The sequence below is a fragment of the Rhipicephalus microplus genome, chromosome 6 (genome assembly GCF_043290135.1).
Source record: "Rhipicephalus microplus isolate Deutch F79 chromosome 6, USDA_Rmic, whole genome shotgun sequence".
Taxonomy (NCBI): Eukaryota; Metazoa; Arthropoda; class Arachnida; order Ixodida; family Ixodidae; genus Rhipicephalus; species Rhipicephalus microplus.
Window position 1 is genome coordinate 162,154,625 of NC_134705.1, and position 23,190 is coordinate 162,177,814.

At 46.1% G+C, this 23,190-nt stretch overlaps 2 protein-coding genes and 1 non-coding gene across 3 annotated transcripts in view; 1 reads left to right on the forward strand and 2 right to left on the reverse strand.

Moving 5' to 3' along the window:
- Window positions 1-3,148: 3,148 nt before the first annotated feature.
- On the reverse strand, window positions 3,149-3,229 carry TRNAL-UAG (transfer RNA leucine (anticodon UAG)). Its single transcript has one exon. It is a non-coding gene; the product is annotated as a tRNA-Leu (tRNA).
- Window positions 3,230-4,686: 1,457 nt separating this feature from the next.
- Window positions 4,687-9,030, reverse strand: LOC119167215 (putative RNA/DNA demethylase ALKBH6). The gene is made up of 6 exons (XM_037418654.2): window positions 8,953-9,030; window positions 8,499-8,628; window positions 8,366-8,412; window positions 6,757-6,861; window positions 5,907-6,029; window positions 4,687-5,214 (listed from the first exon to the last, which is right to left on the reverse strand). Exons 1-6 carry the CDS (start codon window positions 9,007-9,009, stop codon window positions 4,951-4,953), a joined length of 726 nt encoding a protein of 241 aa, XP_037274551.2. The 5' UTR covers window positions 9,010-9,030; the 3' UTR covers window positions 4,687-4,950.
- A 677-nt stretch (window positions 9,031-9,707) lies between these two features.
- Dcr-1 (Endoribonuclease Dcr-1) overlaps window positions 9,708-23,190 on the forward strand; it is a 59,118-nt gene continuing 45,635 nt past the window's right edge. Inside the window, exons 1-7 of the mRNA XM_075866905.1 lie at window positions 9,708-9,806; window positions 10,077-10,206; window positions 12,488-12,644; window positions 15,494-16,209; window positions 16,866-17,082; window positions 18,043-18,725; window positions 21,851-22,021. Coding sequence (XP_075723020.1) covers window positions 10,102-10,206; window positions 12,488-12,644; window positions 15,494-16,209; window positions 16,866-17,082; window positions 18,043-18,725; window positions 21,851-22,021 — 2,049 coding nt within the window. The 5' untranslated portion in view covers window positions 9,708-9,806; window positions 10,077-10,101. The remainder of the gene's footprint in view (window positions 9,807-10,076; window positions 10,207-12,487; window positions 12,645-15,493; window positions 16,210-16,865; window positions 17,083-18,042; window positions 18,726-21,850; window positions 22,022-23,190) is intronic.

The window sequence follows — 23,190 nt, forward strand, 5'->3', positions numbered from 1 at the left end:
GGGAAGGGGAGGTGGCCTCGCCCTCTTATGCAACTTCTTTTCACTGCCTTCTGATTGTGAGAGCCTCGGAGAAAGCGAATGAAGCCCCCCCCCCCCCCCCCCCCTCGACAGAAGGCTGCACTCGCCTATGCTCAGAAGCGACATGTTTTGCAGCACTCGGAAATATTAACACAAAACACATCCATGTGCTTCTCTCTGCTCCAGCGTGCAAGCCCAACATGGCTGTCGCTTGGGGGATCGTGCAGGCGGCGTGCCAGCAGCCGCCACCGGTGTGCCCGTCACTTCAAACTGCGTAGTATTATAGTGTACTAGAAGATGTACACTATAGTAGTATTTTCGACTGCAGCCACCATGTTGTCAATGCTTTGCTGAGAAGATCATTGACTCTAGCATGTAATATATCTGCACTGCGCGTTGAGAAACGCGTGTGCGGCGTATTTTCGAAGGGAAAGAACTTTAGAACGCGGGACACATGGTCTGCTGCGGTGTGAAGGAATGCAGGTACAACTTTGTGAACGCTGCTCGTGCCACGGCCGGGGAAGACCGAGCGGCCGTGCTCGTGCAAAGCAGGAAATCTCGCCTTTGAATGCACGGCGCGGGCACAGCGGCATCCAACAAATTTCACGATTCTTGTAGCTGAGCAAGCAATAAAGAGTAAACCATTGCTATTACGACTCACAGTACCTGTCCGACAACGGATGTTCGCTACCGAATCCAGAATAACCGTAAAAAAATTGTTTAGCGACAAAATATAAAACAATAGCGAACCGCCAACAGGTGTTCTGTGGCCAACGAGAGGCCGACTGAACGATGCCATGGGCTGGCCACAGAACACCTACCAGTGGCCTGGCTGCATGGAGGAAGGTGTCAGGTGTTCTGTGAGGTGTCTGGCTGTGACAGTTATGACGGTTGTCGTGTCGCGGCGCCACAATCTGTGAAAGTTGCACCGAAAAACGCTGTTTTTTCATGTTGTACGTGGGGTTTAATTACAAAAGTGATTATGTTGCCTGGCGCCGTAAAGTGGCTGCCGCGCATCTGTGCGTCCAAGCTTGTAGCGTTCTTAAAAGTTAATTGCTGCTCATGTTTCATTATGAGCCTGTATCTAAAATAGTAAAGAACACTTTGCACGTCGCTTAGTCATATCGAGCCGGAACGATGCACTGGCCCGTTAGTCTTTTTATGCTGCTCCGTTTTCACCGGCATAGTATCGAAATTTGACCCGCACGTGTGCTAGGTCCTCGATAGAGTGCACTTGTAGCGGGCGATGACGCCGGTGATCGCGATAATTTTATTTGTGTGCGCATACCAATTCGTATGCCGAGGCGACGCCGATTCTGGACATCGCAGCCGGGACCGTCGCACAGGCGTTTGTGGCCACACGGGTTTCACGCTATGGCTGCCCACTGCGCATAACAACCGATCATGGACGACAATTCCAGAGCAACCTATTCTCTGCGCTGGCAAGGCTTCTGGGAACACGGCTCCAGTACACCACGGCTTCCCATCCAGCGAGCAATGGAATGGTGGAGCGGCTACACCGTCAACTGAAGGCATCTTTAACGGCCAGATTGGATAGAGAGCACTGGGTGGAGAAGCTCCCTCTCGTTCTTCTGGGCCTGCGTACGGCGATAAAAGAAGACCTCGGATTCTGTGCAGCAGTAATGCTGTACGGCTCTACAATCCGACTACCGGGAGAATTCTTCGATGAGAAACCAAGCGCTACGCCGACGCCTTCAGAACATATGAAAAGGCTACATTCCTGGTTGGAGCACCTGCAACCCAGCGCGCCATGCGTCAGCCGCAACCAAAGAGTGTTTTCTTTCTCAGACATGAATGAGGCAACCCATGTGTTCGTGCGACGTGACACAGTGACTCCGGCGTACGACGGGCCCTTCCGTGTGCTTTCGCGGTCGCACAAAACTGTGACCATTCGTGTTCGCGACAGAGAGGACGTCGTTTCTCTCGATCGCGTGAAACCGGCTCACCTCATGGACTCGCACATTTGCTCGTTTTTTTTTTCCAGGCTCCACGGTCTAGGGGGGGACCTCTTGTAGTGGGCGATGACGCCGGTGATCGCGATAATTTTGTGTGCGCATACCAATTCATATGCCGAGGCGCACGGCGCAGACGCGGCCAACATACCTCACGTTATCTCCGGAGGGCCGCGGAAGATACGCAGCCGCGCCCCTTTTGGTTGTGGCTTTCGAAGCTTGTTTTTCTTGGAAAATAAACTAGTCTTGTCCCAAACTTCAAGGAGTGTAGGTGCCTTCTTGTCGCGCCTCCGTGGGGCGAGTACGCTACACACTTAAATGCAAAGGTGAAAAATGAAACACACCTGTAAATGGCGCGAAATATCAGGGTGCAGAGAATTGTACTATGTGTGATTGGACAGGGGCCAACATATATTTGCGCGAAGATAAACAAAGATGAGGTGTTGATCAAAAATATAGAATATGCATAAAAAGAACAAATGAAGCAGTACAAGAAAAATGGCTTACTTCAGAGGTTCTGGAAGTGCAATGGTTAAAAATGTTTGGCGATAGCTGATCGGCAACAACTATAGTGCTCGCGTATGACAAATGATGGTCACGCGCGTCGCTGCGCTTATCAGTTCAAGTTAGTGCACAAAAACCATAACATGTATAACACAGATCGAAGTAATAATCATTTCTGTAGCATGATTTGCTAGATTATATGTTCGCCATACAGCCATGGTCGAATGAAGTACTCATGAAGTTAGGCCTAACATCTACGCGCTATTTATTTCCATATTGTTTCCGCCATTACACATAATTGCAGTGTGATCCTAGCGTGCACACTCTCGTGATCGGCCCACGTGTCCTGACCCCGCTTGGACGCGTGGAAGGATTGTGACTCTGCCGCACTTCCGTGTCCCCGCTGCGACCGCCCCCACCCCTGCCACGCAGCCGATTGTTCTGCTGGTGCGTCAGCACTATAATTCGTTTTACAAGGTCACCAAAGGAATAGTTATACCGACACGCTAAGAGTTGAGCTAATGGGACAGATCGGCCCTTTGATTCTAGAGTGCTTCAATAACGAATGTCCCAACTAACTTAGTCAAAGATTGCGGCCTTCTGCACCTTAACAAGAACAAAAGAAAAAAATATTCGTAAAAATAAAAAGTATTTGGCAGCGGTGGGATTCGAACCCACGCCTTTATCAGACTGGTGCCTAAAACCAGCGCCTTAGACCGCTCGGCCACGCTACCACGAGACCGCGAGGCCCAACACACGAGACGGTATCGAGCTGACAGAATTATTTCGACGAGGCAATTGAATTAATTAATGTTTTGAGCGGACGCGTCGATTGCCAGCCGACTGAACACGCGCAGAAAAAAACACTCACTAGTGGCTGTGCAATGGGCACCAGCGAAACCGACTAGATGGGAAATAAAAACTCAATATGTAATCGAAACCGGTCGTCGTCTGCTGCGAAACCGCGCAGCAGACGAATTTTCGCGTGGGGAACTTGACTGGGGACGGCGCCGCCGGTATCCAAAGGGGTAGCAACAACTTTTTCAGCGAGAAGAGTTTACTCGCTTTCATGTAGACGAGTGTATGTGTTTGTATCCGTGCGTGTATAAAGGCAAATTCAAAATAATTTTCTTTTTTTTTGGGGGGGGGGGAGGGGGAATGAGAGGAGAGAGATTTGAACTGAACCTGGGCGGCGCCAGCATTACTCGGATAAGTTTAGCTCCATTTAGACGAAAACAAGAGACACAAAGAACACAGACGAGCACAGAAATCGCGCTACACCTATCCCCAACCCTCCCCTATATTCACTGCTGGGTTATATCTACTGTTGAGAGATAGCTCAGCAACCATTAACGAGAAAGTCCCCTCCCACGTACGTAATAATAGCTGTAGAATCAACATTCCGACGCCCTCAAGGGTGGGAGCGATGAACTTCTGAAGTTTCGCCTCTTTTCCCGCACAGCACTGCCCTTAAAGCTCAGCGATCTTAGCATTATCGCCATCTACATGACATTGTACCAACACCATACCCCGTGGTGCGTTTTATTAAGCAAACAAGCGCGACTCTTGCGTCCCATTAGACTAGCACACGATGGTATGGAATGGCTCAGTAGTAATTAAAATAAGAAATTAAAGCACATGTAGACTTCAGTTTCATTTGCTCTCAGCTTGGCTCACGAGTATCATGTAATGCAGCGCACACATACAGTGCATTTTGGTAATGCTTCAGGCAAGTTCTTGCTCACGTATCGAACAGATTGCCACACAAACCATGAAAATTAAGAAAGTTGTTTAAAAACATTTCTTCAATAGAAATTGGACAGTTTATGCAGTGAAAAACAAGTTTTCGCACAATATTTAGCCAAGATTTTCTTTTTTACTATATTTCTGCCAGCTGTACCATGCACATTCGAAACCCATTGCTGTACAGCTTAGACTGTCACAGTAGCATGCAAACAAACTGCATATGTAGAGATCAGGTACCTTCAGGCTAAAGAACTATGAACAGAGACATTTGTACACTTACTTCATAGGAGAATATTGACTCTGAGCCTTCTTCTGAAACAGCGCCCACTTTGTGGCGGCTTTTGTACTCCACATTGATGAAGCAATTATCAAGTGAGCTTTGACGAAATGTTTGGCAGACTGTACTTTAAGCGCTACGTACTCGACACACGATGAAAAACAACAATTAAAAAAACATACACAAGTTGGTTTTATTACAAAGAAAAATAATCTTGCTTAACCACGTGCCAGGCAATGCGAGGTTTCGAGGTACGCGCTCCGAAAGTGACGACAGCGCGAGTAAACACCCGCAACATACCCTGTGGATAAAAAGCGCGTTGGCAAAACCTCTTGTTTCAGTTGCCAACTGTTCCCCATTGATAGTATCGACAAAACGGATTGTGGTTCTGTGAACGATGCACATTTCAAATGTCTCCTGCATGGAGCTGGTTCACTTCTTGAACAGTGCTTGGAGCACATTTGCTCGCAGCACTTTCGGAACGACTCGTATAGTGAGGGAAACCCTTGTCCCCCTCTGAAGCACCATGCCTCGCTTCACGGAGCAGGCATCCAGGTTCTTTAAGGAGTCGTCGATGACATCTTCCGTCCTGGCGTCGATGCCGTGGAGGTAGTCGGTGTACATGGCGTCGCTCGTTATCAACAGGCTCCGCCGTTCCAGCAGGAGGGACCCTATGTGGGAATTCTTCTCCATGCCCTGCGAAGACATTACAATCTCAAACATTGCGCACCATCACTTGTCGGTGAGAGTTATTAAATACGGCCTGAACTATCTTCTACACAAGGCATTACCTTGCAACGAAGTCATCCTTCTCAGTGACCCAAAACAGTGAGCTGCTCTTCAGATACCATTAGGAACAAAGCAGTGAAGTTTTGCGTGCAAAGATGGTATATAAACTAAGCCCACCACGAAAGTTTATCTTAGGGTCAAATAAAAGCGCAAACAAGCCAGTGGTCCACCAGGAAGATTTGACGACAGAGGGTGCCCGAGTTTGGACAGCAATCAACGAGATTAACAAATACTAAAGGCTGGTTTCCTTACCAGCGACATGTGGACATTACCAGTTCCATTTTAACAAAAACACTAATGGTTACTCATAGCTTTCATGGTCGTGTGGTTGTCAAGCCGCTTGACTGTTAAACCAAAGGTTGCGGGGTCAAATCCAAATCGTAGCGGCCAAATGTCGATGGTGGCGAAATGCTAGAGCTTCGTGCACTCATATTTAGTAGCATGCTATTGCACTACCTGTGGTCAAGGTTTCTGGAGCCCTCCACTACGACAACCCTCATAATTTTGTCGTGGTTTTTGGATGTAACACACCAAAAATTATATGATTACTAATGGTTAGGCTGATGACGAATGTTTATGTAGGTGGTAAGTGTCGGCACCTCTGCGTCGTTGGCAACCTCACAGGCGATGCTCTTTCGTGGCTTGTAGAAGTCGATGACAGTGCTCGAATCGAGAGTGATGTTAGTCACGACTGGGTAGTACAGCGGGCCATCTTCATGAGGCTGTGATAAAAAGGAGCATCAACAGAACCATGGCTCAATCACGGGAAATATTGCTTATGAATAACACAATATGTCTACAGCTCGATTAGCTCAACTTCACACGCATTCACGTAATGTAAATGTGTCCACGCTGTAACTGTGATTGCCTAAAAGAATACTTACAAGTGACAGCAGCTGTCTGTACTCAGTTGCAACCTAAGAAAATCTGGCAGCTCTGCTCACAGCGTTTGATGTTTCTCTCACAGAAAATTCACATACATGCTCCGTCCAACAGCACTTACTCATTTTCATGACGTCAAGCGTATTGCGAGCGTTTCTGGTAGCTCACTTCACCATAAAGACTCACGTTTTTGCTTTTGGTTTTAGGTCAGAAACTTGAAAGTCCTGATAAGTCTTGTCAGGCATTCCGACGCAGCTACTCAGCCAAATGCACTGTTTTGGGTAGTAAAGACAAGCCTTTAACTCATTATAGGCGTAGTATTTATATCAGCCGAGAAAAAGTACCTACTGTTTGACTGGAAGCCATCTAGCACAGCTGCGTTTCACAGGCAAAGAGCAGGCACACCGAAGTTCTGTAGGTGCGGCTGCCGTTGTTCCCTCTCAGGTTGTGACCGAGCACAGTGACAGACAACACGACACAAAATGTTGCTAGCTACAGATGACTGAAGCGCTACTGAAGAATGTCAGAAACTGTGAAAGTGGCTTGACGATCATTTACAAAACTCACCAGGATTCCTTCGCCAGGCTTGTACTCGTTGACGAGGACATGATTGGGCGACTTCTCGCCAAACACTCCCAAGCTGGCAACTTTGGCGCATATGTCCTTCAGCCACTGCGCACCAAGATTAAGCATCCAGAAAATATTAATGCAATGACCAAGAACACCTGTGTATCGTGCACATGTACCCAAAGCAGGTGCGTAGCCAGGCATTTTTGGGTGGGGGGGTAGCAGTGTGTTAACCCACCCTTTAAGTATGTTCATGCATGTTTTATGTTGCAGATACAAAATTTAAGGACTTCGGAAAGGGGCATGGAGAAATTTAACTCCCCCAGACATGCCAACGACATAAAGTGAGGGCTGTACTAAGCACACATGTAAGTTAGCAACACGTGGCTACTTTCTTGGAGTTCATGGAATCCACTGCACACAAGCTGCATAAGCCTTCTGTGGTATGTATGCAACGTCACGAACGCTGCATTGGCACATACAGCTTGAGTCTCTAGGAAGGAATTGATGTTCAGGCGGCATAAATTGTAGTGTAATTTTTTACAGCAAAAGCTGTTATAAGATCAAAAGTGGGGTCACGTGCGGGGCCGTAGTTGTCCGCTGCCGCCAGTGTCCGTAACCACTATCGCGAAATAAGAAAAAAAGAAAACCTAGTACCAAGGATACAGTGGTGCTCGAACTCGGGTCTGCTGCGTGCCAGCTCAGTATTCGACCACTGAGCCACGCCAGTGCTTGGGCCTTGTTCGCAAGCTTGCCTTAGGCAGTCTTGATATCGGGATAGGAACCGCATTAATATGGGTAATAAAGCATTTTAGACCAGCAAAAGAAGACCGAGGCGTCACACAATGTGAATAGCGTAGTGGGTGAGTCATGCAATGCTCCAACCCATTACAAAAGCTTGTTTTTTTAATCACCTATTAACTGTGGCGCATACTCACTTCAGGCATAATTCCTCATCGTCACCAGCCACTGCACGAACGAATGGCACAAAATTCCTTGCAAGTGTTTAGGAAATACAACACTTCTCAGAAGAATGACGAAAAATAGCATGAAGAATGCTGGCCTACAACCCAAAAATTATTATAAATGCCATAATGGGTATCAACCAAGTAAGCTTGCAGCAGTTACCCAATGAGTGTTTGGAAAAGGCTCTGAAAGGCCGCTCTTCTAGCTTTCGCTGTGACGCGCCTTTAGCGCAGGCCAGTTTTTTTTTTTTTAATGCTAGCTTGTCCTATTGTACCAATTGTTAGAGGAAGTGAAAAGGTTCACTTTGTCAAAGATATCCTAATGTTCTTGTGTAATTAATCATTCTTTGTGTTTTACATCCCACAACTACTTTACCATTATGAGATGCGCTGTAGTGCAGTATTGTGATAATTATGTCTACCTGATGAACATCCACCAAAATCTATTCCCACAAGCCTTTGTCCTTTTACCTCCACCTAAATGCGGCTGCCGTGGCCTGGATTTGATTCCGCGACCTAATCAAAGTTGTCGATTCTCGCCAACAGAACGCGCAAAGCGTGAGGTGTTTTAGTTACCTTATCGCGTGTTCAGTGAATTCGCCGTCGCGGTTTTTAGCTTCTTGAAATATTAGCAAAAAAGTTACTTGCGGTAGAGCTTCCGGAACCATGCCTTTGGGATGTGGCAGCCCACCTGCGAAGGAATTAAGTCCAAATTAGTTAAGTCCAACCAAGTTAAGTCCAAACGTAAATTGTACGCTCATTCGCTCTAGCACCCACCCCAGTTCTGGAGTCGCCTGTGAGCGAGCTGAACCCACTTCGGCTTAGGTGCATCGTAGACTTTGTCGTGAAGGCACTTCTCTTCAAAATCCGTGATGAAATTCGGGACGTAGTAGACACTGTCGGGAAGCTGAAAACAAAGAACACCAGAAAGAGATTTTGTTTAGACGTAGCAGCCACTAGATCACCGCCATGCCGATCGCGCTAACATCCTAAAGAGATCTCGTATAAACGCACGTACTAGATATGATATGTGGGGTTTAACGTCCCAAAACCAACATATGATTATGAGAGACGCCGTAGCGGAGGGCTCCGGAAATTTCGATTACGCCACTAGATCGCCGCCATGCCAATCGCGCCGGCGAAGTTTAGAACGTGGATTCTGTAAACATGTTATGCGCTTCACACGTTTCAATCAACAGGCATACGCAACACGATTGCGTAACAATCTCACCGACGCTACTCGAAATTTGTCCAGATCGCCGGCAGCGCAGCACATGGGGGCCGCCATGCTTGGCGAGACGAAGCGACTTTTGTCTTCAAAATTGGCTATAACTAGTCACGTGAACGCAATCAGCCAATCGACGCCTTGCTTTGGCGTGTGCGTGTTTCGGTTTTTGCCCGCTTGATGCATGACCTACTACACTCCTGACCTGCCCAGAGAGCACCTCTTCCAGCGCCCACGTTCTAGTTCATACCTTCTGCCGCTAGGGCCGTAACCTACGAGCGGCGTGGCGCTAGGCAGCACCTGCTCGCTGACGTCATCTTCACTCTTTGTGGTCAAATTTTGACCAACAAAGCACTCGTAGTGCGTATTTATGATCCAAAATTTAGAATTATTCAGAAATAATAATACTAAAAGACATTCAGAATTTTTTTGCAATAAAATGCACGCGACCACGCATAGGCTGCCCTACATCGTGTAAATCTACGGGTTCCCACGTTTGTCAACCAGTGTGCTATAAATACTCAAGCGCTCTGAACACCTTGCTTAACCAGCAATGTATGGGAAGAAATAGTCACATATATGCCGCCAGTTCACTGCAGAATGCAGGCATTCTTATACCAGCGCCTACAAAACAACCATAAAGAAACAGACGAACAGGTTATAGGTAGCGCCACCTACGGCGAGCGATTGAACGAGAGCGGGGACACGCGCTCCCATAGGAACCCCGCTATCTGAACAGGTCAGGAGTGTAGTAGGTCATGGCTTGATGTGTGTTTTTTGTTGGGCTCGCGAGAACGACCATGATGTCCTGAACAACAATCGGCGCTTTTCTTTGGACACGGATAGCTTAGAACTTACCGGTACGTCGCATGGCCGTCCTCAGCTGACCGCTTGATACGATGCAAAGTGACTTGAAATGGGACTCGGCTAGAAGACCACTGCGAGCTGCGTCTTTCGTGTCCTTCTTGTCTCTGTGTGGTCGTTTTGTTCTCGCGCTATAACTATCGTCTAAAGTCCAAGCGTGCGTGTGGTGTGTGAAGTAGCCGTGCGGCATTTGCCTCTCGTGGTCAAGTTTTGTGTGCCGATAAACCACCGAGACCCATCACTAGCTGTGTTGTGTGTGTTTGCAGATTTTGGCATATAGTCACCGTCAAGATGGTTGTGAAAAGACTCGGCGGCGAAGCGCCGCAACCGAGACTTCGTCGGCACCACTTCCTGGAAAACGTGCAAACCAAGACGTTCACTCCCTTGGAATACCAGGTATTATACACGCTCGACTGGTGTGTGCATTGTTTAGTGTGCACCTCTCTGCGTCCTGTAAGGGCTCGGAGAAATTTTCTTTCTCGCCGAAAGTTGCGGTGACACGCTCGCAAACCTGCGCCGTTTTGAACGACAGGCGCTTTCCAAACTTCTCATCTTTCTTCTGACATCATGCTGGTATCTCAGAGCACTGCGCAAAGCTCAGTCTTCCTCGGGATGTTTTCGTATCAGCCTCAGCAGGGGAGCCATCGGTCCTTGTCTCGTTTACGTACAATCTTATCCGTGTAGCTGCTATTACGGTCCTGTTATCAGCTTGTGGTTTTACATGCGGCCTCTCTGCTGGCTTGCAAAACTGTGCGCGTTGTCACTCTGTGGTGGTCGTACACCTGACAGCAAAACAATATTTCCAAATACCAGGTTCCTGACTGTTCGATAATGCGTTGTCTTCGAATGCCGTGACATCTTCAGTTTTATTTCGTATTCATACGTTGGACAGATGACAGGGACAGAGATTGAAAGCTTCAAATTGGCTTGACTAGGCACGTGTCTCTTATTAGCAATAACATACGCGACTCCAACACGTCAAGATATATATCTACAGTTGATGCAGCATAAGAGTAAAGGTTATGAAACAAAAATTATTATTAATAAACACTTAGCAGTTTTACGAAGCAAAGTGGTTTTATGCAAAGTTTACACAAGGTCATTCACAACAGTGTAAAAATGACACATATGCGAAATCAACTTGCAGAGGAAAAAATGCATAGCCACAGTATAGTCACTTTTCACTTAAAGAATATGAGAATGGAATGTGCTGTTGAGCTGAGTGGCTGCAACGAGATTGTGAAAAGGAAAGTCGCTGCTGTAGTTATAGCGTAACGAAGAAACCCTTCTGTGACATCGCCGCTTAGACACCGTGGTGTTTTGAAGTTTTGAAACACGTGCTCACTCAGTATGTAGACACATCAGTGCTCGGCAGATGTTGATCATTTTAAAGAGTCACTAGTGGTTTTAGAGAACATATTGGTAACTTCAGAAAGACATTTTTTAGAAAGCTGCTTACATAGTTCCGGAATATAATCGCCGTTGACAGTGACTCACTCTTGTACTGGGGTAGTGATAAGCAAAGTTTCCATAGCACGGGCAATAGCTCTCTTGAGAAGCAGTGCTATGGAATGGAGGTTATCATCAGTTATCAGTATTGTGACCCCTTGAGCTGTGTTGTGTGGGCTTCTAATCTTTTTGCGATGAAAAACAGTCAAGGCAAGCAATAAAGAGGTGCTCTGTTGAACCGCATGTTCATACTTTATGTGCCTTTCAATATAGTTATGGGGCTATTGATTGCACGTCTTGTGTGATGATTTTAGTTCAGCTTTGCGAGAGACTCACCTTTTTCTTTAATGAAACCGTGCATTCTAGGCTGTTTGCTACAAACGTGTAGTCACACTGTGAAAGCTAAAACGAGATGATGCAAAGAAACATGTTCACATGTACGTGCTGATGCATAACCTAACAACTCTTTGACTAACATGCCATGGGATACTGCATATGTTTGTGCGAAGGTGGCAGTTGATAGGCAACTGACAGACAGGAGAGAAAGGTGTGAAATTCGGCCACGATGCCTATAACATTTGGTATAAAGACCCAACCACATTTGGGTACAGTTTTAAGAGGCAGCAGCTCTTTCCCACGAAAAGTGGATGCACATGTGTGGGCACGCACCAGGCTTGCGTCATAAACTAGAGATTCAGTGACCCTGAGGTAGACACGAGCCGGACTGTTCATAAGTTGCAGAGGCAACCAGCTGCCAAACTTTGGCTGTCTGGGTGGGGCCTGACCTGCCTTCTTAACTTGTGTCCAACTATAGACTTCAGTGAACCTTTAATTGCTTAGTATGCACTGATGGGCTTGATGGCGAACCATGATTTTCACAGCAGCAGTGCACAAGACACAGTGATGCACACATAAAATGACGCAAACAAAAGCATTGTACTGCAGTTGTTACAGTACAGTGCTTGTCTTTTGCATCAGTTTGTGTGCGTGATTGTGGTCTGTTGCACCCTGCCTCTTCGAAAACCTTTCGTTAGTTTTTTTGGGTTTTAGCATTAGTAAACAACTAGTTTTTTATTTAATTCATCGCAATTGAGAAATAATACAACGAAGAGCTCATGACTTCCTCTAGTAAAACAACTTTCTAGACTTCTCCGTTGCCCACACTTGTTTGGCTCTAGCACAGAGCAAATGCAATGCCTATGCAATCCCACTTTTGGGCAACTTCCAGGTGGAACTGTTGGACACTGCAAAGCACCAGAATTCCATCGTTTTTCTCTCGTCCGGCAAGACGTTCATGGTGGTCATGCTGGTCAAGGAACTGGCCTACCAAGTCCGACCTAGCTTCGAAGACGGTGGCAAGCGAGTGCTGATTCTTGTCCCGTCAGGTGAGGAAACCGCTGGCATTCTCGTGCACGATGATCACGAAAGCTCGATCTTGGAGGGAGTTTCTCGCCAAATTCGAGTACTGCACATCAACCAGTGTGGCATGCAGATCAGGCTTTGGTCTTGTTTCGTACTTGTGAGGTGTGATACGTCCTTGTGTTGTAAAAGATATTTGAAAGTTCAGACAGAGAAGAGAGTGCCTCTTTTTCTCAAGAAAGCTGCCCCTCGAGCGAGAGTCGCTGTTGTGGCTATCTAATGGCTACGGTGCACGACTGCTCGCGAGACCCTATTCCAGCAATGCGGGCAGCAATTCTGTGGATGCGAAATGCGAGAGGTCCATGTTGCTTGCATTTAGTTGTGCGATAAAAACCCTCAGGTGGTCAAAGTTTTTGGAGTCCTTCACTACAGAGTCTATCTTAATAATACTGTGCTTTTGGTACATAAAACCTTGACATTAAAAATAATTTCGACCGAAAATTGAAATCACACGCACGAGAACTGCTTGAGATATCGCTGACATTGGCTCGTTACACTACGCAGAGTGCACAACATTCAACCAATCAGTCAAATATTTATTCACAAACAAATATATATCGAAGTGCATATACAAAAGGGGGTCCCATAGCACGTGGCTGACAGCGGCTCTCTATTGTCACTGGAAACGTGCTGTACGGCTCAAAACATCAACGTGGAATATGAGTAGTGGAGTTCCTGTTTCTGGAAGTTCACCAGTCAATGCAGAAGCTGAAATCTGTTAACCCTCGCCACCACATCCATCGTGCTGGCACGGTAATGGGATGGTAACGTTCAAATTATCCAATAATTAACTACACTGAAAAAATATTTCCGTGAAAGTGTTCTTGAATGTCGCTTTACAACTTCTAGTCTAACAGTTAAAATTGCTGTGTGGCTTGTTGAGTGGCCTTTAAAAGGAGTACTGATACGATTTCGAGACACTGCAAAAGGGACGTGTCACATTTCCTTTGTATGCTATGTCAGCGCTCTCCACACACTGGATTCTAACCGCAACGCACGCTATCGTGATGAGCAAACACAGTTTCACTGAGTTTACAAGCTCTGCGTACAGCTTGAATCACAGAAATTGTAGCCAGGGGTCGTTTGATCACAGTTTGACAATAGTTGTTGACGTGCACAAGGACCAGATGAAAGATCTGCCACTAATACATCACAAGTTGCTCTCCGCCACTGATGTCGCACAGCAATGACACGTCACTCCTCAACCCTTAACACATTGAAAACGAAAGCGTTTTCTTAAGGTAGCAGTAGTAAAAAATATATATTCAATGCATTCCCTGGCACCACAGTACTCTTTTTAGCCTTCTGGATACTAGCTTTTTTTTTTTTGAGCAACAATATTTGAAATTCGTGTCAGTACTCCTCTAAGTCTATTCGTATTAGCTATATTCAAAGTACTGTACAATGCTCACAGATTGAAAGGTGAAATCAAGACATTTAGTATAATGACTCACGTGCGTAATATCTCAATATAATCTTGTCATGTTGCTATGAATTTGGCCGCTGAAGGTAATGTTGGCTGTAATTGTAACTTTCGTGTTCAAATTGCACTGATATGACACGAGCTAAAGATGGGGAAGCCAAAGTATGTGCATTGCCTGGTCTTAAACCTTTGTGTTTCGTTCGGCAAGTTCTGTAAATAGAAATTTCATTAATAGCAAAGCTGTTCGAGCTCGGAGTAAGGTCGGTTTTGTACACAGAAAACTCTGAAGGTATGTGCCAAGCAGCTCCTTGCATAGCCATGTACATTACAGTGCAGCAAGTACGTGGGAAAGGGAAGTAAAGGTGAGTAGAAAGCAAAAAAAGAGAGAGGGTAATAGAGAAAGAAGATCATGCAGAAAGAGATTAAAGAAAAAAGAAGATGAAAGAATTCACTGCGTTTGCCAGGTGGTGGTGCTGGCTTGCCAGCTCCGCTGTTTACTCAGACTTCGCAGGCATTCAACTGACGGGAATTTTTTTACAGCAAAAGCTGTTGTGAGATCACAACTCGGGTCACGCGCCACCATAGTTGTCCGCTGCCGCCAGTGTCTGTAACCACATTGCACGAAATTAGAAAAAAAAAAAAAACCTAGTGCCATGACGCAGTGGGGCTCTAACCCGGGTCAGCTGGGTGCCAGCCCAGTTATCTACCACTTAGCCACTCCGGTTCTTGGCACTTTTTGGCAAACTTGCCTTAGGCAGGCTTGATGTCGAGAAAGCGATCGCATTTATACGACTTTCGCGATTTGAAAACCGAAAGTACAAGCTGTCATTGCTCAATGCAAATAGCGTAACGAGTGGGTCATCCTATGCTCCAACCCATTACAAAAGCTTTTTTTGTTCAGTTATCAACTGTGGCGCATACGCACTTCAGGCGTAATTCCTCATCGTCGTCAGCCACTGCATGAACAATTGCCACAAAATTCCTCGCAATAGTTTCGCGGATACCACACTTCTCAGAGGAATGACAAAAAATAGCACAGCAAATGCCGGCACGCTACCAAGAAATTTTATTAATTATTCTGTAGTGGGTATTAAACAAGTGTGCTTGCAGTAGTTACCCAATGAGCGTTTAGAAAAGGCTCTGAAAGGCCGCTCTTCTAGCTTTCGATGTGACTGTGCTGCGCCTTACGCGCCGGTTTGGTGTTTTGAAGGGATATTTGTTGTAATAACTTGATTATCTTTATAAGTACATTTCTGTCGTAGCCTTGTTTTAAATGCTTTCAGAAATTTACATATTGCAGAAGCTAGTTGCTGAGAAAGGTAAAAGAGGGTGTGAATTCCCAAATAACTGTACCGATTGACGGGTGTAACTGCTATAATTTGTTTCGTGCAGCCGAGTCTGGTATCCGGCACCAGAAGATGATGGAGGACTACACCGACCTGAAGTCCGTTTTAATCGGTGATCCCGCCGTCGGCAAGGACGAAAGGCCTGTTGACTTCCCCAAACTCTTTCGTGACCACCATGTGCTCGTGATGACGGCTGGCTCATTTAACCGCCACTGGGTCGAGGCAGATGCAGACATCTCTGAAGAGCTCGTTGACCATTTGAACCTCATCGTCTTCGACGAGTGCAACGAAGCTCTGCGCCACATCGAGTTTGAGCCCGTGCTTGGCTTCATCATGGACTACGTGATGGAGGGGCGACTGAGCGTGCTGGGGCTTGCAGCGCCACTCGCGACGAAGAAGCGGCAGCGGCCAACCTTGCTTGAGGCCGAAATCCTCGAGCTCGAGGACGGCTTCCAGAGCGTCGCCTGCACCTCGAGTGAGTTGACGGTCGTAAGCAAGTACGGCAGCCGGCCCCGAGAAGTTGTCGTCGAGTACGCTGCGTACGGATGTGCGAGCGGCGACAGGGAGTCCACGGATGATCTCAAGACCGCGCTGCGACTGCTGGACGAAGCGATGGAGTTTTTAGGTGGCACAGAAGGCCAGCTGGACGAGCGGGCCAGGGCATCTCTGCGGCAGTTTCAGCGCTATTTGGTCGAGCTGTGTTACACGCTTGTCACTCTGGGGCCGTGGTGTGCCCGTGAGGTGGCAGACCTCTTCCTCAAGGTGAAATGCACTTTCAAGTGATTGCCATTTTGTGCATGGTTTGCGTTCCTTGCCTGCTTGAGTTACGTCACCTATGTAAAAGGATGTCTTCAGATAACTTAACGTTGGTGTGGGAAAATGCTTGTGGGTGAATGAATTTGCGTGCTGCTATTGGTTGAAAAGTGGTGTATACACTCTCAGTGTGGTGCTTATGTTGTACTAAAAAGGCACAACTGAGGAGCAATGATGTGAAACTAATCACAGTTTTCTGTTCATTTCGATGATGTCTCTTTAGGCCTAATTAATATCCTTTTGTTGATGAATATGGACTACACTGCATTCTGAATGAGGCCAAATAGCTGACTGAAAGAGTTCTTCAACCTTTTTGTGCTCATACTTGATGAAGTATTAAAGACTCGAGCTGTCACACTACTTATGTTAAATTGTCGATTCGTCGTGCATAATAGCACAACTAGGAAGCCGATCTTCCTTGTTTACTGGGTTGATCAAATTCCGCAGTAAATTTTCTGTTGGGAGTGAACACATTCTGTGATCGATTAATATTGCCAAGATCTTTCATAAAGCTCCACTGTCAAATCATTTAGGTTGAATTAAACACTGTAAAAGGTTCGAAGGTCAACAAAATTGGTCGCCCCGTATCATTGCTGCACTCGCAGGAGGTTTCCCAAGTGGTGGACAGCCTGGGTCCTGCCGTGAACTGGTCGCGCATGGCGCTCCTTTTAGTACACACGGTGATCCAGCAGGTTGCCAAGCTCACCACGCCCTTGGCTGCAGACCTCGAGCCCAGCGACGCTGCCCACCAGCCGGCCAAATTCCGACACCTGCTGCGGATACTGCGGGAGTACAGGCCTTCTCAGCCACAGCAGCAGCAAGGTGGGTGTTGCTGCCGATTACTTATTGTTCGAACATAATCACACTATTGCAACTAGGACATTTAACGTGAGGCTGAATTCGTCTACCCTGTGCTATCACTCACGACCGTCATAGTTGTAGTACAGCAGAATCTCGATGATACAATTACGGTGGACGACAATTTCGGGATGACACGAATTTCAAGTTTGCTTCGAATGAACTACATTATATACAATACGCCATGATTCAGTGTTATACAAATGATTTCCTCAGCAACCACGGATTGTACGAACACACGAGTGACCGCTGCACGTGAGCTGTGCAACGTGGCTTGTCTGTGAGCGAAGGCGCATACGTGGTTTTGTGGCCGCTTTCATGCTTTTGCGGCCGTTTCGACTGGCGCAGACGTGGTTTTGTGGCCGCTTTCAGGTTCTCGCTTGAATTCTTTCGGACTGTTTTTTTTTCTGTGTCGATGTTGCGGCGCGTTTTCCTGGCCGCTTAAGCGGCGAAGCGAGTGAATTTGCAATAAATTTTGCCACTTTCATTCCCTTTTATGTCAAGGGTGAACATGCCTGATAAAGTCGGCGGCACCAGTAAGAAAATCGCGGCAATTCATTGAGGCATGACGCCGCTCGTTCGTTACAGGGATTGCCGCTAGGGGCTGCGACTTGCCCAAACGTGCACGCGCGATCGCACTGAAAAGCCGCGTATGTTTGTCTCTCCTTATGCCATCCCTCCCTGCTTAGCTTCCAGCACTTCCATCGGGATGAGAGGAAAGAGAATGCAATTGCAGCGTCAAAATTTTGTAACTCCGCTTGTATTGGACGGATTCTAAAAATTTTTGCGGCAGTGAATTTGTGAGGCAATAAGCTCGTTTAGTGAATGCATTCCATGGCTACTTGAAAAAGTGTTGCAGGGCCTTTAACTGTGAGTTCAACTGAACTTTTTCCTTTCACTGCCATTTGTTGTTTTTCTTTACAGGTACCATTGCCAACTCACACATTGTTCAGGAAAACTGCGTGGCTGTGCAAAATTCTGTCAATGAGCTTGATTCGTCAACTCAGGAGTCGAACATGCCAGCAGTGGTGGATTCTACGGTCCAGCCCACATCATCTCCAGTTTTGCCCAGTGATGTGAACGGTGTTGTGCGATGCTCTGATGACTGTGAAGCTCTGTCTGGATCGTCGCCAGATAAGAAAGTGCCCATGATCGATGGTACCGCGCCGTCGGCTGCAGTACGTCCAGGAAGCGTTGCAATGTCTACTGCTTCCGTCGGTGTGCCAGCAACGCGTCCATCGAACGCCGTGGGTGTGTCGTCTCGCCCTGCGGGCCACCGGGCCGACCTTGTCGACGACCCGAATGCGCTTTGCGGCATTGTGTTTGTGCGGCAGAGGATCACCGCCTACATCCTCAGCATGTGGCTCACAAAGCTGGCGACCCGCTTCCCGAACGAGTACGGCTTCATCACCCCGAACTTTCTGGTGGGGCGAACGACTCCGCCTGCCCTCGGAGACGGGAGCTCAAATCGCAGTGGTCAGCAGAGTTTACCGAACCTGTTGACCACACCGCTTGGACTTCAGCGGCAGGAGGAAGTCCTTCAGAAGTTTCGGTCGCGGGAGTGCAATCTGCTTGTGGCTACGAGTGTCGTGCAAGAAGGGATCGAGGTCAGTGTCGATGGGCATTGTTTTCTTTCTGTTTGGAATGCAACTAAGCTACTGCAAAACTTTTGAAGACACTCTAAGAATCCACCCTTTAAAGAACCTTTTGAAGAACTATGGGAGCCTGCAGCATTTATGCTATGTTGTACGAAACACCATTATTGCGGCACATAGGGTTCCATACAATAATATCTAGAGAGGAATCTGGCGCTGCGATCGTGTGCCTCTGTGGGAAATATGGGAAGTACAGGCTTCTGATTGGATAAGGTTAGCTATCTACGAACTTTTTTCTACAGTTTCAGTTTCGTTTCTTGTGCAGCGCAGGTAGTGGGGTGCGATAAAAAAGGCTGAAGCAGTGTCTTTGTTGTTCGAAGAAGGCTGACGACCACTACATCTTCTGATTTGCTGCGGTGTTGGAGCTTTTCAAGTCGTATTATTTCCATAAATAAATAATACATACTTTCTAGAGAAAAAAAAGCATGTTTGCTTTCAAGTGTTGTAAAAAATAATTAATTCTTGATGCCAAATCAGGAATGCGTACCCTGTAGGTTGACTTTGCCCAGATTTCACTTTCGCCGCCTGGTCACGAAAAATTTTTGCAATAAAGTTAATGTACAAATAATTGAAGCAGGTTTAAATTTCAGTTCATATCACTTCATTTCACACTCGGAAAGGAATCATTGCGAATTTCAAGAACGTAATCCATTCAAAGCGGATCCGAAGCCTGTACTTCCCATAATTCCCATGAGGGTACAAGCGCTGCTGAAGGAGCCCACGTAGACATTAGCGCCTGATTTCCCGTTAGGTATTATTCTATGAAACTCATTGGTGCGGCACATCCGACACCCAACTGCAGAGAAACACAGAAAACTCACATGCCGTTGGGGACTGTGTTTAAGGGGGGATGTGGCAATGGGAATTGTAAATTTGTTCAAAATGTTCAGTTCATCAATAAATTTTTCTGTAATTCTGACACCATGTTTTACATCATAGTGTGATTTTAGACCAAAATAAGTAGTAGAAGTTGAGAAACAAGCATTTTACTGGTTGGCTGTCGTCAAAAGTTATGTGAAAATTGAGCATAGCAAAATGCAAATTTGAAGCTTTCCCTATGCACAGTGCCACCATACTGGCATCATCGTAAAGAGGGCAGATTGAAGCTCAAGATAGCATCAATGCTGCATTTCTCCAATAAAAAATAAAGCCAGCTTCCTTCAGAGTTCCGTTTTATCAGCTTCTAGCTCCAATTTCTTTGAGCTCGATTTTCTCAGCTTTCATTTTTTGAGCAGTTGCTGTCAGTCATCCCTGTGCCATTTCACAACAAATTAAGCTATAGCCATTCCGTTTTCTGCACTTCAATTGTGAGACATTGGTGAGTGCCGTAAAGCTGTCCACATTTGTGTGCACATCGTACAGACTTTTGTAATCGGCTTTTTGTAAAAGTTGTTGGTAAGACAATATGTCCAGGACATTTAAAAAAAATTTTTGTGTGCTTACTTAAATATTAAAAGTAAACCAATAGCATTACGGCACAGAGTGAACCCTTGTGAATATCCTTATGCAAAAATTTTGAGAAACTTGTGTCTAATTAGCTAATTAATTTTGGAATGACCAAGAGAGTCTATCAAGTGCTGTAACTCAAAAGTTATATTAGATGGCTCGAAACAGATTTCAGTTGCGATATCAGCACAACAAGTGACATCTGCATTCCGAATTTCATCCCTCTGGCTTCATAAATAACAAAGATAATTTTCATTGCCACACCCCCCCCATACCGTGCTCCATCACCGTGCTTATTGAATTTATCGGCGGCAACTGTGTGCCTAATGAATCGACTCGACAAGCTACTTAGTAAACAAGGGAGATAAATATTGTTCAAGTACCCTTCCAAAGTGAATTCGTATTAAAATGTTAGCACCTGTACTAAATTTTTGCATGAAGGAGTTCCTAGATTAGGCAGAAGAGTTGTGCATGCCTTGCATTTGTATTTTCATGCACGCTTGTTTCACTATTTTCACGCGACTGGGCTTCAGTCGTACTTACTCATGCTGCCACTCTCTGCAGGCCATGCCTAAATGCATGGAAATCTTTGCGATTGCTTCAGAGAGCTCCGATGAGAGTGTGCACACGCTGTGCCCAGTTGAACTTATTTTAGAACTAATTCTAGCACCAGCAATAACGCTGGAGCTTTCTATAGGCATCTATAAAAGGCATCGCTGAGGCATCTATAAAAGCTGACGTGTTTCACCAAGTGTTGTATTATCGATGCCCAATGACTGTGCTCGCCACTGTCATCGTATTGTGACTTCATTTTCTGGGCACAGGCATACCCAATGTAGTGTTTTATCTGGGCTTTCATGGCTTCCCAGTCTGCAGCTGTCACAAGCACGTGATAATGTTTATGCATAAAGCAAGAGAGCAGTTCTGAAACTGTCCATCCAGTGGGCACGTTCATTTGGCAAAGTCCATTCAGTTGGTAGTCAAGAGGGTGGCAAGTCGTGACGTCGTTGCTCTCCTAACTACGCCAACGCACCGCACCTGCATAGCACAATCCCAGTGTTTGAATAAAGTGGATGCAATGTACAATCGCGGATCACGTAAACAAACTTGGCAAGTCCGTCCTTGCATGTGAGCTTGTCCCCGATACTTGAGAACAATGTAGGGAATGTGTGCCAATCTTCACAGGTACGTTGAACGAGTGGCAGCATTAAACCTGATTTGAGGACTAGTATGATAGCAGAGTTGGAGTTTATGCATGGCCTCCCACATTAGAGCAGCAAAAAACACATCTTTTGAGGCTGGGTTCATTGCAATCAAATGCATTCTGTCCCTCTATTTTGTGTCGAGACTTGTGAAAGCTCTGTGATGTCAAAATAATGTAGTGGAAAAGAAAACCGGAAACCGGGTTCACGCTGAACTCTAGCCAGTCAGTAGCAATCGAAATGGACATTCCATGAGATGAACACATCGAGCATAGCTCCTCAGTATGAGGTGTGCTGGAAACAAGAAGATAAAGAAAAAAACGTGAGAGTGAGGTAACGTGCCAGTCTGTCAGCGCATGTGGATGAAACCTCAACGCATCAATTCCTGCCTGTGAGTGTCCTCTGATTTGACAACCGTTTCTTTCACAGGTGCCCCGTTGCAACCTGGTGGTGCGTTTCGATCCACCTGAGAATTTTCGGGCGTACATCCAGTCCAAGGGCAAGGCCAAGGCCGCCGGATCCCGATACTTCGTGCTGGTGCCGCACGACGAAAGCAGCCGCTTTCTGGGTGACCTGCATGACTACCGGACCACTGAACAGGTCGGCCTGTTGAGATGTGTCGAATGTTGCTGCGAGCTTGTTGCCATCTGGTGCATGTTGCCGGTTCACGCTGAGATTATTTCATCATGCGAGACTATTTCGCATGGGCGCTTTGAAGTATGCAACTATTAGTAACTGTAGCACTGTTAATTTCTGTATATTTTTACCAGTACACTACTTTGGCGTGCGGTTGTGATTTGTGTTCTTGCATATGTGCTGTTTCGCTTACGTATACCGTGTTGCTTCTCCCATTTGGGCCTAAATTAGGCTTGCTGCATGTGTAGTTGCAGCAGACTGTCAGTGAATGGAGCATTCTTAAACAGAGTAGCTGCTTAATTGGAACAGTTGCCTCTAACATGATTTGTTTTATGCCTGAAGACTGCAACTCTGTTCATCTCTTACTAAATGGGACCCTTTGTAAATGGAACACATATACTTTTTTGTGGTTTGATTTAATGAGAATCTACTGTTAATTTTCAAAATTAATAGTGAGATAAATAATCGTTGCTTCTCATGCAAATCTGAGAGGGCGCAGATACATTGGGCCAGTGATGGAGTCGCCACAAGATTACACCTCGATTACCTGTAGCTTTCCGGGAGCCTGTCTTGGGAGCTTTTAGTTTGTAAGAAAATATTGTTTGACTGACTAGACCTTACTTTCACCTTTTATTGTAATCTTTGAAACCTACAGATAAACATGTTCTTTTCCTGCTGATTGTAAGCTGTTCCAGCTGCATATAGTAGGGTACCAGGGAAATTTATTACAGTAAGTGCTCGTTAACTTGACATTCATTAATTTGGAAAATCACATAATTTGGGGGTGCCCTCTGGTCTCGACTAGGGTGTGCATTGTTCAATGACATCAAACTTTGCTTAACTCAGCCACATTTGGCCGCTACCGAGCTAGCTCGTACAATTATCACAGTGCGCCAAGCACGAAGTTCCGCATATATGGGACGCATAGCAGCGAAGACAATGTTCGTGGACTACAGCTGAAATGGTTGCAGGCTTTCAGTAATACGTGGTCGCCGTCCACAATCACTTTGGCACAATGTGTATTTTTCTCTGCTCTTATGCAAAATGGTGTCTTAATTTACATGTTCCTCAAGAAAATGAAATGGCATTGATATATTAGACATTTATTTATGGATTTTTTATACTTTAGGTAA